Source organism: Saccopteryx leptura, chromosome 3 (assembly GCF_036850995.1).
Source record: "Saccopteryx leptura isolate mSacLep1 chromosome 3, mSacLep1_pri_phased_curated, whole genome shotgun sequence".
Classification (NCBI taxonomy): domain Eukaryota; kingdom Metazoa; phylum Chordata; class Mammalia; order Chiroptera; family Emballonuridae; genus Saccopteryx; species Saccopteryx leptura.
The window spans coordinates 181,291,927-181,307,101 of NC_089505.1; the positions used below are offsets into that span (position 1 = coordinate 181,291,927).

Below are 15,175 nucleotides of genomic sequence, written 5' to 3' on the forward strand. Positions count from 1 at the left end.
AGAAAACTCCAGGAGGAACTCGGTCAGTGCTGGGATAACCTGGTCAGTCCAGAATGGAGGTCACAGGCACTGAAAGCCAGGCATCTGGCCTGGGCTCTAGCCCCTGGTGGGGTGGGGTAAGGTCTGGGCTCATAGTTGCTGTCCAGTGGCTGACTCAATTCAAAGCTTATTTAGAACATCCTCCGAGAAGGCCAGAGCTGGGTGGAGCCCTGTGGAGCCTATAGCAAGAGGAATTTAACAGAAAATTAACGCTGTACTACACAGAAAAACTGCCCCAAAGCATGAAAGGTCATAATGACTTTCTCCACTTGAGGTTATTTGGAAAAGGTTATTTTACAGACTTCAGTGAGAGTCATCATATTAAGCCTGAATGGAGGCAGGAAGAAACAGTAATAACTAATGTCAGGTAAGTGGCATGTAGTGTGAAAGCGCTTTACCTATATTAGATCATTTGATACAAGTACTAAATGAGGTAGGTATGATTGCCCCCATTTTACAAAGCAAGAAACTGAGGTACAGAGGGGTTAAGTAACCAACTCAGGTACATGGCTGGTTAGTAACCCAGGTCATCTGGCTCTGGAGCCCTCACGTTGAAAGCGATATCTTTACAGGCAGATAATCTGTATGGAAACTTTACACTCCTCCAGGCCTCCTGGGGTTCAAGGGTTGTAGGAGCAGGGACTGAGAACAGTTCCTTTATTCCCAGCATTCATGTTAGGGGCCAAAACTTCCTGGGCCCCCAAAGTCAAGGAAGGAATCCTGCGGGATGCTGTTTTTCTCTTTAGGATAAAAAACACAAACTAAGCATTACAAACAAAGTTCCCTGACGACCGTGTCTTGGAAAGACAGTTCCCTGGAGGAATGTAGGATGGAGAGTAGTGAGCCCACTATCTGGTTGGAGCCACATGGCAGGTGTCTACATTGTTTTATCCCCTTGCTTGTCCCCCACCTCCCACACTTCATTTTTGCACCTGGCAAAAAGAGTGAGAGAAGCTATGCTTTGTTTTCCCTTGGTAGGTGTTGGGCAGGAAGGACAATAGGGCAGTGAAACATCCCTCCCCATCACAGGGGACAGGGTCTTGGTAGACAGTTCCAGAGAATGGACCTATCTGAGCGTTGTGTGTCCTGGTCAGTGGGAGATGGAGAGTATGGTTGAAGGCCTTCTACTTCCCCCTCCCACAGGGAGGCTTTGCTGGGACTTGAAGGGGCTTCAGGAGGGGGACAGGGGAAAGGCTCCAGCTCTGCCCTATCCTCCCAGTTTTCCCTAGCTTGGGCTTGGTCTGCCCAGCTCCAAGATGCTGCCACTCTTGTGCCTGACCCTGGAGGCTCAGAGTGGGGTGCAGGGATCTCTGGATCCACAGAAAGGTGATCTACATAGTGATCCTAGTGCTCATTTGCTTCTCTGAGAGTCCTGAATGAAAATAAGTCCCAGTTCCATCTCCACCCTGCATCTCTGGTTCACATCTCTGTCATTCCCAGCTCTAAGTCTCTCTACTGTCTCCTGTGTTTAAGATGGTCGCCCCTCTCTCCCCTCTGCTAACTCTACTTCTGGATCTGTTCCCCTCTTTCTCTGCAGTCCTCCACCCTCATTTTCCATGTTGCTGTCCTTCTTTCAAAGGTCTCCTCCTTCCCTGTAAGTTCCCCTCCCAAGGGCTCTGGAGCTCTTTCAGCTGAGCCTGGGACTCTGGAGCTGGCCTCTCTTGGGCAATTTCAGAGGATAACCAAACACTACACTCAAGTGAATTTCTGTGTCTCGAATCCACTTGGGCAGAAGATGGAGTCAAGTAGGGCACTTCCCCAATCCCAAAAGGTCCTATGGGGCTGGAGCCAGAGCGAGTGGGCCTGGTGGAAAGCCACGTGGGCGGTGGACATAACTGGAGACTCTTTTCCGACACAGGCCAAAGGCAGGTCTGATGATTCCCTTGGTGCCTGACACCCACGTCCCTCCCCATCTCAGTGATGGGACATACTCACTCCGGTTAATATTTCCCTGAACTGGGAACAGTGGTTACCGCGTTGCTGCTTAAAAACAATAAAATTAACTAATATGTGGAGATGTCATCATGATTAAACAGCAAATTATAGCCTAAGACGCGTGATAAGGATCTAAACAAACACCACAACGAAAAGAAACGTTCTCCAACTGTGTTTCTGAAACTGGTTACCCTGCTTTCCTGGGGCTTTCTTCCAGCGCAGGTGAGCGTGGTCCCCGCCCTACGATACAACTAGGGAACCCCAAACAAGGCGCCAAGTTTTCTCTAGGCTCCCCCGGGAGATCTGGGACTGGATGGAGTGGGGGCGAGGAAAGACTCGGAGGCAGGGTACCTTCCCTCTGAGGCAACCCCACTTGGGGACAGTTGAAGCCGAAAGAGGACGGGATTCCTACAGAAGAACCTTGTAGGGAGAGAGGTTGAGCCGGCTCTTCCAATCCCCGCCCCTCATCGCCTCTGCCCCCTCCCTGATGTGAAAGAGATGGATTTCTAAGTGGGAAGCCCACGCAGAGAGGGAAGGGGCGTCCTCAGGGTGTCGTGGGAGTCTTTCCCGTCCTCTCCCCCCCCCCCCAAAAAGCTTGGAGAGAACCACGCGTGAGTTTTCTTTTGGCAAGCAAGGGGCCTAGGTGTACACACTGGTTCTCCACCAGTTTGCGGAGGGAAAGATTCCGACAGGAGGCAGAGCGCTATTCAAGAAAAAAAAGAAAAGAAAAAAAAAAAAAATGGGAGAAGACCTTCCCTCTTTTTCCTTCTTTTCCGCCCCCTCGTTAAGTAGATTCGTATTTTAAATAGTCTCAGATATTTTAATTTGAATTCTAGGGGTTGAGCTCCGGTTAGAATTGTCCTATTTATATTTAGACAAAAATAATCATCCAAACAAAACGATGAAAACAAATAGCTTTCCCGGTGGGCGAACACTCCGCGCAGGCTGCAAGGATCTCGTTGGGTTTTGACTAAGAATCAGGGGTGGACTGAGGAGTGGGCAGCGGGTGGAGCTATTCTCCAGAGTGGCTGGGCGCGGCGCGTGTGTGAACTGGCTGTGGTAATTTAAGCTGCCATTAAGAATCTGGGCAGCTTCTAGTGCTCCAGGCGCAAGGGACGCATGTGTTGCTGGAATTCAATCCGTTGGGGAAATGCAGATTGGGCTGTGACCTACTGGGTTTGATTTATGAACGGTTACACTCGCGATTGTTACGCATTGCATTTCCCGCAAGCTCCTGGGCGCGGGAAACCTCTAGAGCCTCCTCTGCCTCGCCCAACATTCCTCTTCCCCACCCCCACCCCAGGAGATCCCTGCAGCTCCCTCCCACCCACACCTTCTCCAAGAAATCAGATTTCGATTTCAGTGAACCGAGACACATATATTCGGTTCTCCCTTTCCCCACCTGCTCGGGTCCTGCGGCCCCAGACTCCGGTGTCCTGTGCTCCTGTTTACTCTCTCGAATGTTTACTTCTCTGTACAGCCAGGCGGGGCCGCCTATAAATAGGAGAGGTGGAAGCAGCTCTACTGCCTGATCAATAGGGCCGCGTCTCCTCGCCATTTCGGCTGAGCTGTCTTATTAATTATGAAAGGATTCACCTGATCCCTGCCAGGGACCACAGCCTCTCCGCCCCTCTGTTAGAGCCCTTAATGGCGGTTCCTTCGCAAGCTGCCACGGGCCACCGCAGAGGAAGAGGCGAATCGTGGTTAGGGCTCGGCCTGCAGTGACCGTGGTTAGGGCTCCCACCCGCCTGACACCGGGGCCGTGGACCGGCCACTGGCATTCCGCCTGCTATGCTTTCTCATCTGAGCGCAAACTCACTTCTCTCAAACCTTACCTAGAAAGGATCTCTGTTTTTTAGTTTATTTATTTATTAAAACCCTTTCTGCCCTTTCTCTTCTTTTAGTAAACAAAATTTTAGGGAAAGGGCAGTGGCCTAGTTGAAGAGGGTTTGCTTGAAGGTGATAGGTTATCAAGCATCATGTGAACAGGTGAACTTATCACCTGGCTTCATGTGTCCCTTCAGGTACTTCTGAGAACTCGGCCAAGAATTCAAGCTTGTGGCAGAAAACAGACGACACCCCCACTTCAAACAATAACTTTTATTTTATACTTCTCTATACTTTGTAGCAAATTTTTTTTGCTGAATTTAATTTATAATAAACTTTTTAAATTACATCTCTCTCTTTATTTTTATTTTTTTTAAATCAAGGCTCTCTATGTCAAAATCTTTTTAAACTATATTTTAGATTAACATTTAACACCTCCCCCCTTGTGATCTACACCGTTGGATATTCAGGTATTACTGTATGTGTAACAGCTAAAACAAGAGAGAAGAGAAAAGAAAGGCAGTGGGCTTGGAAAGATGCATCAGTAACAGCAGGTAAAGCTGAATGTCTCAGTGATTTTAGCAGCATTTCTTCCCGTGGCCTTCACCTCTTACCAGAGATTTCCCCAGCCCTTTTTCTCTCTCCCTCCTACCCTTAAAACACAAAGCCAACAACCTGTCCCTTCACTTTTCTTGAGGAGAAACGTGCAGTGGAAATGATCAAAACAAGATACTGTGGAAGAACGACGTGAGCGTGAATTATTCACCAGATGCTTCCCTCGCGGTCATCTCTCCTGAATTCATTTCCCTGGCCTTCTCCTCTCCTCTTTCCTATTAGGAGGAGCCCGTCATTGGTCATGTATTAACATGATTAGTATAGTAGGTGGCCCAGGGCCGTTCCTGAGATTCTTTTTGCCAAAAAAATAAAAAAATTAAAAATGGAGTGGGTTTGCCATTTTCTTATTTGAATGTGAAGAGGGACTAAAGCTGAGGTCCGATTTTGGCTGTGCTTGCTTGCTCACTGACTGATTGGTAACATTTGGCAAATACAACACAAGAGATCAAACGAAATCAAAGAGAATCAGGATTTCCCACAATCCTATATGAGTGTTTTCAGCATCACAGAGAATCACGACATCCCCAAAGAACGAATGGATCATCCTCTTGATTTCCGGGAGCATGGAGTGAGTGTGGGTGGACGCGCGGGGGGGGGGGGGGGGAGTCGGCCCCGCGCTCAGAAGGAGAGCCAGGTCGCTAAAGCTGCCGAGAGAGACGCCAGGAGCACTGGGAGCGCCGGGAGCAGGGACCCCGCCGCTCCGTTGCCGCCGCCGCAGAGTTCGAATAAGCTGCCTTGGATGTTGAGGTTTTTGGATTCTTTTCTCAGTTTATCCCATATATCTTTCGCCCCTTCCTGGCAATCCGTAAGGGCTGTGACGGTGCAGCTGTGGAAATCTTCCCAATATCTGGCGAGGAACAGAACAAACAGAAGAAGCCGGTTCACTTTGGGCGCGGGGGGAGGACCCTGGGCCCTCCCCTGTGGCATCGCCAACCTCCGCGGGCTCCCCCTTCTCTACCTTCTCTCTACCGCCCAGGCACCGGGGCCCTCGGAGGTCAAGCTACACTCGGACCTAGCCCACCCTAGAATCTGCAGTCCGAGCAGAGGATCGCCCTTTTCTGGGTCTGTTTTCTCTCCCCGGGTGACGGGCGGGGACCCAGCAGCCAGGAGCCGGGCCTCACCGGCTGCGCCGAGCTGGCACCTCGGCCTGCGCAAACAGATTGCTCGCCCTCCTCGGGGAAAGCTAGGAAAACAGTACTAAGCCTTGCAAGCTGCCGCCCATTAATGCCTCTTAGCTTAGCAAGATGAGTTACTTGCTCCGAGCGCGGCCCTGCCCACTGGATTTCTCCCTTTCTCCCCCCCCCCCCCCCCCCCCGCCCCGACGCCTCAGTACTCTCACGTCCGCCTTCGCCCTCTCTCTCCCCACCCCCTTCCTTTTGTTTCCTATTTTCCCTTTCTTTCTTCTTCCCTTCTTTATCTTCCTCCTTTTCCCCTTCCCTCGATTTTCCTCTTTTGGGTCTCCCACTTCTTGCCCATTCTCACTTGCTTCGGTTCTCCGTGCCTTTCTCTCCACAGTGCCCCAGCTCAGATTCGATCAGGAAGCTACTGCTTGCTTTGCCCCTCCCCGGGGCCGGGGTTGTTAGTACCAGAGCCCCTGGGGCCAGCTTTATAAGCCTGCTTTGTGCTCTGTGTACCCGGCCTTGTGCATGTGGTGCCTCCTCTTCTCCCTTGCCCTCAGTCTTCTTCGTAGGCTTTGACCCAATGTGGCCTTCTCCCCAGAGCCTTGGGAGATAATGCCCAGCCCCCCAAGCCAGGGCTCCAAGGCCAGTGCGGGCTGCCCCACCGATGCCAACCTTTAGGGCACCCGGCTCCCCCTCCTACCTTCCCGCCTCTACCGGTGCCCTGAGCCTCCCTCCGCCCTTTCCTCCCCCGGGGCTCAGCTCTTAGCCCCGCCTCCACAACCTTCCTCCAACCTGTCCTTTTTTATTATCCCTCTTTCTTCTGAAAACCCAAAATAGATCCCGAGACTAAATATAATTCCAACCCGTGATCGATTCCTGGGGCGCTGTCTCCTTTCGGTGCTGGGTCGATCTGTGTGTCTGTCTCAGTACCGCCGGCTGGCTTCCACCTCACCGGGCCCTGAGCGCCAGGTCACCAGTGACTGCTCTCCACGCAATATGGCTGCATTGTCTCCTATCTCTCCTTTCTGCTCGCTAGCCTTGACTGTAAGCACGATGAAGGCAGACACCATGTTTGATTTATCCTTATTTCCACTCACCACAGTTTCTGGCTAATAATAAAGTTAAAATGCTTGTTGGATTGCCTGGAGCTCTGGTAGTTTTCTAATGACCTCCCTGAGCCTCTAATTTATGAGTATTGGGGGTCCTGAGGTGTAAGGCTTCCAGGTTTCTTAATAGAAAATAAATAGCAAGATTTAGAGAAACTGAAGAGGTGAAGGGAGAGGTCTCTGCCTAATTGCGCCTCCCAAAAGCCGTCTAAATCCCTCTTCTTTATGCATGCCCTGAGGGGAACAGGACCATCCTGGAAAGAGAGACCTGGCTGGCGGAAAGGGACAGACATCCAGGTAAGACTAAAAGGAGGTGGGCTTCAGCAGACCATTGATCAGACAGCCCAGCAACCCAGTGGCAGCCTCAACCCAGCTGTAGCCTTCGACCTCTGGGAGGGGCCCTCCTTATTTCCATTATTCATAGGACCAAAACATTGCTAAAAAATGAAAATAACTTGGAATAACTAAGTTGTGGCAAATGGTGCAGGATTTGGGAGCTGACCTATATTTAAACTTTTGTTGCACTTTATGATGAATTCTTATATTTGTACAGTAATTACAGTTGGTAGGTATGCATCCCAGACTCAAACTTTTGTTCCTTTCCTGTTAGGAAGGTACCAGCTACTTAGCAGCTGTGGTTCCTGGTGGGTACCTGGATATTTAGGAAAATGTGTAGCAAAATTGATGCCTCTTTAATTATTCATAATTTAAAGAAATAAGCACCCCAACCCACCCCCAGGCATTAGAGAGAGAGGAAGGAATTTACAGCGTAAAAAATGTGATGCAGCAAATGGTCACTCCAACTTCTAGAGCAGCAATTTTCAACTGGTAAGCTGAAAGAATTTTTGAAACATGCAACACTTGACTGTTTAGTCAGGGGCACTGACCTTTTTTCCCTTAGGCTGTAAATAAATAAATAAATAATAACAGCAGCCAACATAATAGTTACCCAGTGTGAATAAATCAAAATTATACCTATTTTTGTCAGATCAGCAAAAATGAAATGTATTTTTTGGTGAGCTGCAGAATTAGTTTTCCTAATTAGTTTATGTGTGCCATGAGATGAAAAAGGTTGACAATTGGAGCTCTGGAGTACAAGGAACACCTCTTGCCTTGACTTTATGGAAAGAATCATTATGAGGGGAATATCACAGCTTATTTGGAAAGATAAAATAAAATGTGTATTATTGCAGAGGATAGGAGTATCTCAAAGGTCTGCGGCAGCTAAAAGGTCACCTGGCCTGGCCATGAACTCTATCTTGGCCCCCTCCTTGGACCCTTAGCTGCCCTGGCCTGCCAGTATGTGTAGACAAAGAAAGAGAGGAAAGCCAAAAAGCAAGGAAGGTGACTACCCTAAACCTAGGAAGTGACTACAAACTCAGCAGTCACTGAATCAGAACATGCTCTTTCTGGGCAAAGTCATTGGCAGGGAACAAAATATTCTTTCAGCCTCTTTCCTAAAAGGGGAGAAGAACTGTGCTTCCTTGTATGCACTTCAACTTTCTGTTGTGTACTTGAGGAGAGTTTTATTCAAGAGAAGTGGACAAAATAAGAGACTTTCCTTTTAGGCAAACTTAACATTACCTAAAAACCAAACCAAAACAAAAAGACGCTCCTCAAGCCAAAATCAACTATTCTTCGGAGAGTATTGGGAGTCCTCTCAATCCACGCAGGAGCAAAGAATGAGGAACTGCTCCAAGCACAGCGAGCTCACCCTGTCCTTGACCTGGGTCCCAGCGCATTGAAGGAGGAGCTCACCTTGGCTCCCATTCCAGGCTACAGCACCCCCCTGGGCAGTGCCTGAAGCTAGGGGCCAGGAGGTGAGGACGTGCAAATTCGTGCTGGCGCAATTTCCCACCTCATTAGCGCTCCCTCCCCCCCAAACGAGAACCTAGCAAGCCAGAGAGGACCCTTACCTGCACACAGTCTTGATGTTTGTATTGTCGTCAAGGCCCTGCGGGTAGTTGGCCACGTTGTCCCCCAGCTTGAGCAAACAGTCGGAAAAACCCTTAAAGACTGCATCGCACTTGCCCGCTGCTCTCACGGCCTGCACCAGGTACGCTGCGGGAAGGAGGGGACACATGGGTCAGCAGCTCCTGGATCCTGCCTAGCATACAGCCCCACTTCCCGTAAGCCCTGCGCTGCCCAACCCCGCCCGCCTTCGCCCACCAAGCCGGTGTCCAGACTCCTGGTGGGCCAGAATCAAAGGCGAATGAAAGGTATGGTGCTGGAATGAAAGACCCGCACCCACCTACTTGTCTCCTGCAGATTGTCGGGGTCTGAGCAGGCGTGGGTGGCCCGGACGAGTGAGTCTATTCTGGTCCTGCAGTTCCCTCCCTGCCTTTTCTGTTTCCATTGTCCACTCTTCTCTCCTCCCTTTTCTCCATTTTTCTTTTTCTACTTCCTCCTAGCTTCCTTACACTTCCCCAGCAAGCCCCGTCAAGGTTCTGGGAGTGCAATCTTCCATTTCCGTGGTGATTGGGGGGGGGGGGGGGGAGGAGTGTCTCACAGCAGAGTGTGGGAGTAAAGAAGGGGTAGGGAGGCGACAAAGCATGTGGCCACGAAGCTGAACCTAATGAACCTAATGTCACAGTGTGAAAAAAGCCTCAACTTGGCGCCCAAGCCATCCGCAGCCACCAGAATGAATTGGTTCCTTATAAAACCGATTGCCTACTGTGCAGTCTGGGTTCCCAGTGAGATCCTTCATGCATCCTCCCCGCCCCACTGGAGAGAGCAACCTAGGTGTTTCAGGACCAGGGCAAGGGCGACACTGGTGGGCCCGGCAGGGTCACAAATGTGTTTGTGCGGGTGACTCTGGGTCACCTCCACGGAGGCAAAATCCGTGATTCTCAGGCCCCCTGCTTCCTTAGTCTGTTCGCGGCTCAGCTCCTCTCACACTCTTAATCCCTCGAAAAACGGGCCATCACTCCCACCAGTAGCATGGAGGGGCCTTTCTCCTCCAGTCTAAATTCACGGGCTGAGGACCCAGGTGGGCCTACGGCTACAGCCTGGGGCTCCCTCAAGCCAGGGTGGGGGAGATAGCAGCCCGGGTGGTGGGAGGGGGTGGTAGTGGTGATGGAGGAGGAGGAGACCCAGGCCACACTGAGGTCCACGCTCCTGGCCTGTCAGATCGGTCAAACCCTGCAGCGCGAGGCGAGAGAGAGAGAGAGAGAGAGAGAGAGAGAGAGAGAGAGAGGCTCCAGACCGCTGACGCGCTGAAGAACCGGGATAAACGTTCGATGGCGAAAGGCCAAAAGCACTCTAGGCTCCAGGAGGGCGCGCTAGAAGCGTAGATCTTCGCTCTTGGAACGAGGAGAGAAGGGGCGAATCTCCTCAGAATCAAAATTGGTGTTTCAAAGCCTATGATCCTGAGCGTCAGCCCCTTCCTGGGCAGCGTTCACGCCGCCGCAGCTAATGTGTAAATGTCTCCGAGGAGAACAGTACCCTTCACTTTTCCCCAGCCTCCCGGTGAGCCCGGGTAGACGCAGGCAAGGGGGAAGGTGACCGAACCTGCAGCAGCTTCCCAGAGCGCAGTTTGTAAATTGCTGCAGAAGGAACGAGGCGGGCCTTGCGCTTTCTAATCCGGAACGGGAAGTTCTGGGGAAGGGACTAACGTTAACTTTGACCTCCGCTCGGGCTATAGGTAAACCTTGACAACCACCCCCACCCCCAAGCGAAATATTAAAAGTCCTTTCGACTGCAATATTAAATAGAACACTGATACAGAATGAATGAATGCTCTCATAGAAACGCGGTGACAATCAATCAAATCCTACCCGTTGTCCTCTAGAATGTATGCCATAAATGCAGCTTTGCAGGGAAGATACGAAATAAAATACAGTCCACCCATTCTCCAGTTCCCGTCTCTCCTTGTCCGTTACTTCCACCCCCAAAACTGGGTAGCGGAAAAGAGGCCCCTACGACGTATTGACAATTTTTTGAAAGGGAACTGGGGTTTGCTGGGGGCGGGAAGCTCTCCTGTCACGTTATCTTTCCAGGCGCTGCTGGAGAAGACCCTCCATACCGCGCATGTGTTGAGTGTGTGCGTGTGTAAAATAAGTCGTGAAATTTTCTTTTTTTGCAACTATGACTCCTTGGTCTTTAGTTGGCTCGGAGATATTGGGAGCTTGCGCTCGGGACGTATTTCGCAGGTTCACGCATTCGTGCAGGTCGCAGTCTGCACGACACTCTCTAGTGTTCCTGAACCCGATTTCAGAGAGGCTCGAGCGGGCGACCCGGGCTCCTTCCCTCTCCTGTCCCGTGTTTGCACCTTGTACATTTTCATCCGTTCATTCATTCGTTCGACCTCTCATTCATTCCAAGTCTTCATCTGCGTTCACCACCCTTTCCACCTCCCCGTCCCTCCCCAACCCCCACTTTTCTTGCCAAATGTCAATGATTTGGGACAACTCCCAGACATGAATTAATAAAGATCGAGAGGCTCTGGTGCATGAAAGGGCAGACATTCGGGAAAAAATTTGCTCAATTTTAATTCTGCAGCCCAAAAATGGTCATTTTTGGGCTGAGGTTAGTTTGTTCCAAGAGTATCCCGCATGCACAATAGCTGTCTTTTTTACCCGCAAGTAATGTTACTTCCCACCGGGAAAACAGAGCCTGAAACAGTCTCTTATTAAAATTCCCATATCAAAATAACGGCTGTCTCCTGCTCTCTAAAAAGGTGAGGCTAATTGCAAAATGCCACATTCACTTATTTTCAATATTTAAGGGATTTGCTGCAATTAGACATGTTCTTTATTGCAGTTCTCTGCACTTAAGTCAAAAATTCAGAATAACCAGATTCAAAACATCAAGTCATTTCTCAGGATTAAAGGAAAACGCCAACATCCTGCATCCACACACTCTAAAATTTCTATAATGTTCACACAAGAATTCAGATACTCAAAATTATGTTAAATGCAAAATAATATTAATAATAATAATAAAACCAACAAAAACCCCACCCACAGCAAATAATCTATTTTATTGTCTAGGTTACTACAAACATTTTTTCCTTCACATTTCTCATGAAGAAGAATGTTATGCATTTTATCTCTTGCCCCAAACCAATTCCCTGAAGTTCCCCCCAACACTGCAAGGATTTGTCTGCAAAGAATGCTACAGCCTGAAATGACAGGAGGCAACAATTCCCTGGTAGCCAAAAACAAAACAAAACAAAACAAAAAAACGAACAAAAAACCCCCAACTGCTTGAAGAGTTTCTATTTTTTCTCTTGTCCATTCTATTAATAATCTGCTTCACTTTCACTTTTAGGCCACTTTAATTAATACTCCGACTCACAGGAGAGAAGAGGATTATCTAGCGGTCCCTTCTGTAACCTCTTCATTTCTGGATGGGAAACGTGAACTTTTTCAAACCCTACTATAGCATAACTAGGACTCAACATTCCTTAACATAAAATGGGGACTACATAAATCTGTCTGTAATCAAACTCAAAGAAACAAAAACAACAAACACATATTGCAAACATTCCTTAATTCTTTCCTGTATATAAAATACAAATGCCTATGTGGAAAGTACCTGGCAAATGTTCTTAGAAAATTATATCCACATATATTTGGCTGAATTCAACCTCCTCAATGATAAGCAAATGAAAAGATGTAGTCCGGGGTTCACTATCATTTTCAATTTGCCCCCCCCCCCCCCCCCCCCCCCCCGCCAGCCAGTCTGCGGTACCCGGTGCAAACGCTGCAGCTAGGGTGTAAGGGGGGTTGGGGTGGTGGGAGAATGACAAAGTTCTAAATGCAGCAGTCTGAGCCCCAAAATACCTTTGCTTTCTGCACATAAACTTTACAGTTATAGCTGCCTAGCCATCTTGTCCCTGCTTTTACCTTAAGACCCTTCAAAATAATATCTTGCAGTATCGCAGGGGCCAATATCTTGCTCCAGAACGTACCAAACCTGGTCTAACCTAGCGAGGGAAGAAAAAATGGACGTGCCGTGAGCTTTGGAAAAAAACGGGAGTAAATTCCCTCCTGAAACGGCTAGCCTTCACATTTCCTGGATAACGTTTGTATTCTCTCTCTCTCTCTCTCTCTCTCTCTCTCTCTCCCTCCTTTTAGAAAAGCCAACCTGGGACTTGCGAGTCCCTAGGAACCGATGCCCCCACCCTTGGGGGTATGCAGGCTCTCTGCACCCTGGGGCGACTGCGGACCAGTCGGACTCCTTTTTAGCACCTCGGGCCGGGCCGGCTGCCTATTGCTGCCCGCCGCGAGTCTGGCCGGGCGGCCACTTACCTATTTGCACCGCGAGGATCAGTGAAATATATCTGCCGTTCAACTTAAGTCCCATCCTACGTTTAGTCAAACCATTTGCGACCGCAGACCTTTAAATAGTTAGTTTAGAGAACGCGGGGGAAAGCTGAAAAATAGGCATTGCCAACAAGTTCCAGGAACAACGGAGACTTTCTGCACAAGGAAGGCAGCGGGAGGAGAGAGAGGGAGTGAGGGAGAGAGAGAGAGAGAGAGAGAGAGAGAGAGAGAGAGAGAGAGAGAGAAAAGGAGAGGGGGGGAGAGGGGGAGAGAGAGAGAGAAAGAGAGAAAGAGAGAGAGAATGAGGGAGAGAAGGGGGAAGAGCTGGGAATGGTTCACTCCGTTAGGAGGGGGCGGAGGAAGTACAGCCTCACGCCCACGAGCAGGCCTGACGTGGGGGATGACACGGAATGATTTTTTTTTTTAAATAGAGACACCTTGGTAGAGAATCGCCATTTATAGTCATCAGAGGCTGGAATTAATCAGATATCTCCAATTAATGTGCGATCCGAACGAAGTCTTGCCTCGGGGGTGACCACTTGCCCACCGCTGCAGCCACCCCCACGCCTTGCAGTTCCCGGGGCTCCCAACCCCGCCCCCTTCCAGCGCTGCTGCAGAACGGGGGCCCCCTTTCTCTCCCTGCCTGGAGCCCGGGAGTCCTGGCGCGCCCACTGGATTGTTTCAACCTGCTCCCCACCACCCCCGCCCTCCTCCAGCTCAACAGCGAATCCAACCCCTTCCCTACGGTGCAGTAAGGTTTAAAGGAGCGGAAAAGGGGGAAAGCAGCTAAACCAGGTCTGCTAATTCGAATCCCCGCGCCCCTCATCCGCAGCTTGCCTCTAGCACTTGCCTACCCTCTTTTTCTCCAACCCAGCCGCTGAGCTCTGGGTGCAGCCTGGATCGCGTGAGCACACACTCACGCACACACAAGTACGCCCGTGAGCCCAGCCCAGCACCCCACCGTGTCTGCCGGTACACACTGCACACGATCGCGCACACACACCCAGGCCGCCGGGGTTTGGTCTGCACCTCTGCCGGCCCTGAAATATACATCTCGTGCCCTGTGCGAATTTCACCAGCTCTGAAGGCCCGAGCCTGAGAGAGGCCGCTTCAAGACACACAGCGACACCTGTTTTTGACGGTGGGGAAAGCACAGAGGAAGGTGCTTTTTGTAAAGACAATTTTCGGATAACTCTCAGAACGTTAGGAAATTTCCGAAGTAATCTGTAGAGTGCGGGCTTCTTTCTGATTCTGATGTATCTCTTCAGGTTGTTGCGCGCATACACTCGTACACACACACGTACATCACGTACTCACACGCACACCCAGACCCCCCCCCCCCCCCACCTGCACTGTTTTTTGATTTTTTGATGCTCAGGCACAAACCTTGTGTAAAGCAGCCTATTTTGCAACGTAGTGTTTCTGCAGCTGCGTCTGTGCTCTGTGCAAGGTGCTATCTACGACAGCTTGAGTTGAGAATGAAAATACAAGGTTACTTTCTTTCTAAACGCCGTTAGGCTTTGGTTTCCTTCCTTCCTTTAGCGCCAAAAGAAGCCTAAATCCTAGCTTCTATAATGAAATCCTAAAGAAGGCATCGGTCAACTTTAAGCCTGTTAAGGGAGAAAAAGAGAAATGAAAACGACTCCCCAAAATCTTCCAAAAATATACAAGAAAACACCAAGATATTAAATAAGCAGTGGAAATGCAAAACGGATTAAGGAAATATCGAATCGAATTTACTTCTCCAGGCAGCGTGCCATCTGCGTGCCTGTGTCCATGTCACCACACTTGCCCTTTGGAGATGCGTAGATAGTGAAAAGGATAGAAAGTGGAAAATGAGGGGTGGGACAGGCTGTGGACAGTGAAGGGCTGGCTAAAGGGAGCATGGGAGTCCTGACTGCAGCACTTTGTGACCTGTAGCGTGTGCACAGCTGAGTACCCTTTCCCTAAATTTTAAGGGAGCCTCAAAACCGCAGGTGGGAGCCAGGGACTCCCGGCCAGGGGCGGGACCACGTAGCTCTCCTTTCCAGCGTCTCTAGAGCCTCTAGCAGCCCGGGGTGTTTCCTCCCGCAGCATTCAGAGGCTCCCAGAAAAGCCGAAAACGTGGGCCGGCAGGGGAGGGGCGGGGGCCCGTGGTGAGAAGGGGGCGTCCCTCAGACCCGCCTCCGACGCCCTCCAATGGCTGGCTGGGAGGTTGGTCGACCAGCCGACCCCGACGGAGTCATTGTACAGCCCCGCCCACAGAGCAGCCCCACCTCTCGGG

General features: G+C 50.2%; 1 protein-coding gene across 1 annotated transcript; it reads right to left on the reverse strand.

Moving 5' to 3' along the window:
- Nucleotides 1-4,059: 4,059 nt before the first annotated feature.
- NRN1 (neuritin 1) lies at nucleotides 4,060-13,246 on the reverse strand. The gene is made up of 3 exons (XM_066372240.1): nucleotides 12,898-13,246; nucleotides 8,560-8,704; nucleotides 4,060-5,263 (listed from the first exon to the last, which is right to left on the reverse strand). The coding sequence occupies exons 1-3, from the start codon at nucleotides 12,950-12,952 to the stop codon at nucleotides 5,035-5,037; spliced, it is 429 nt and encodes a 142-aa protein (XP_066228337.1). The 5' UTR covers nucleotides 12,953-13,246; the 3' UTR covers nucleotides 4,060-5,034.
- Nucleotides 13,247-15,175: the final 1,929 nt, after the last annotated feature.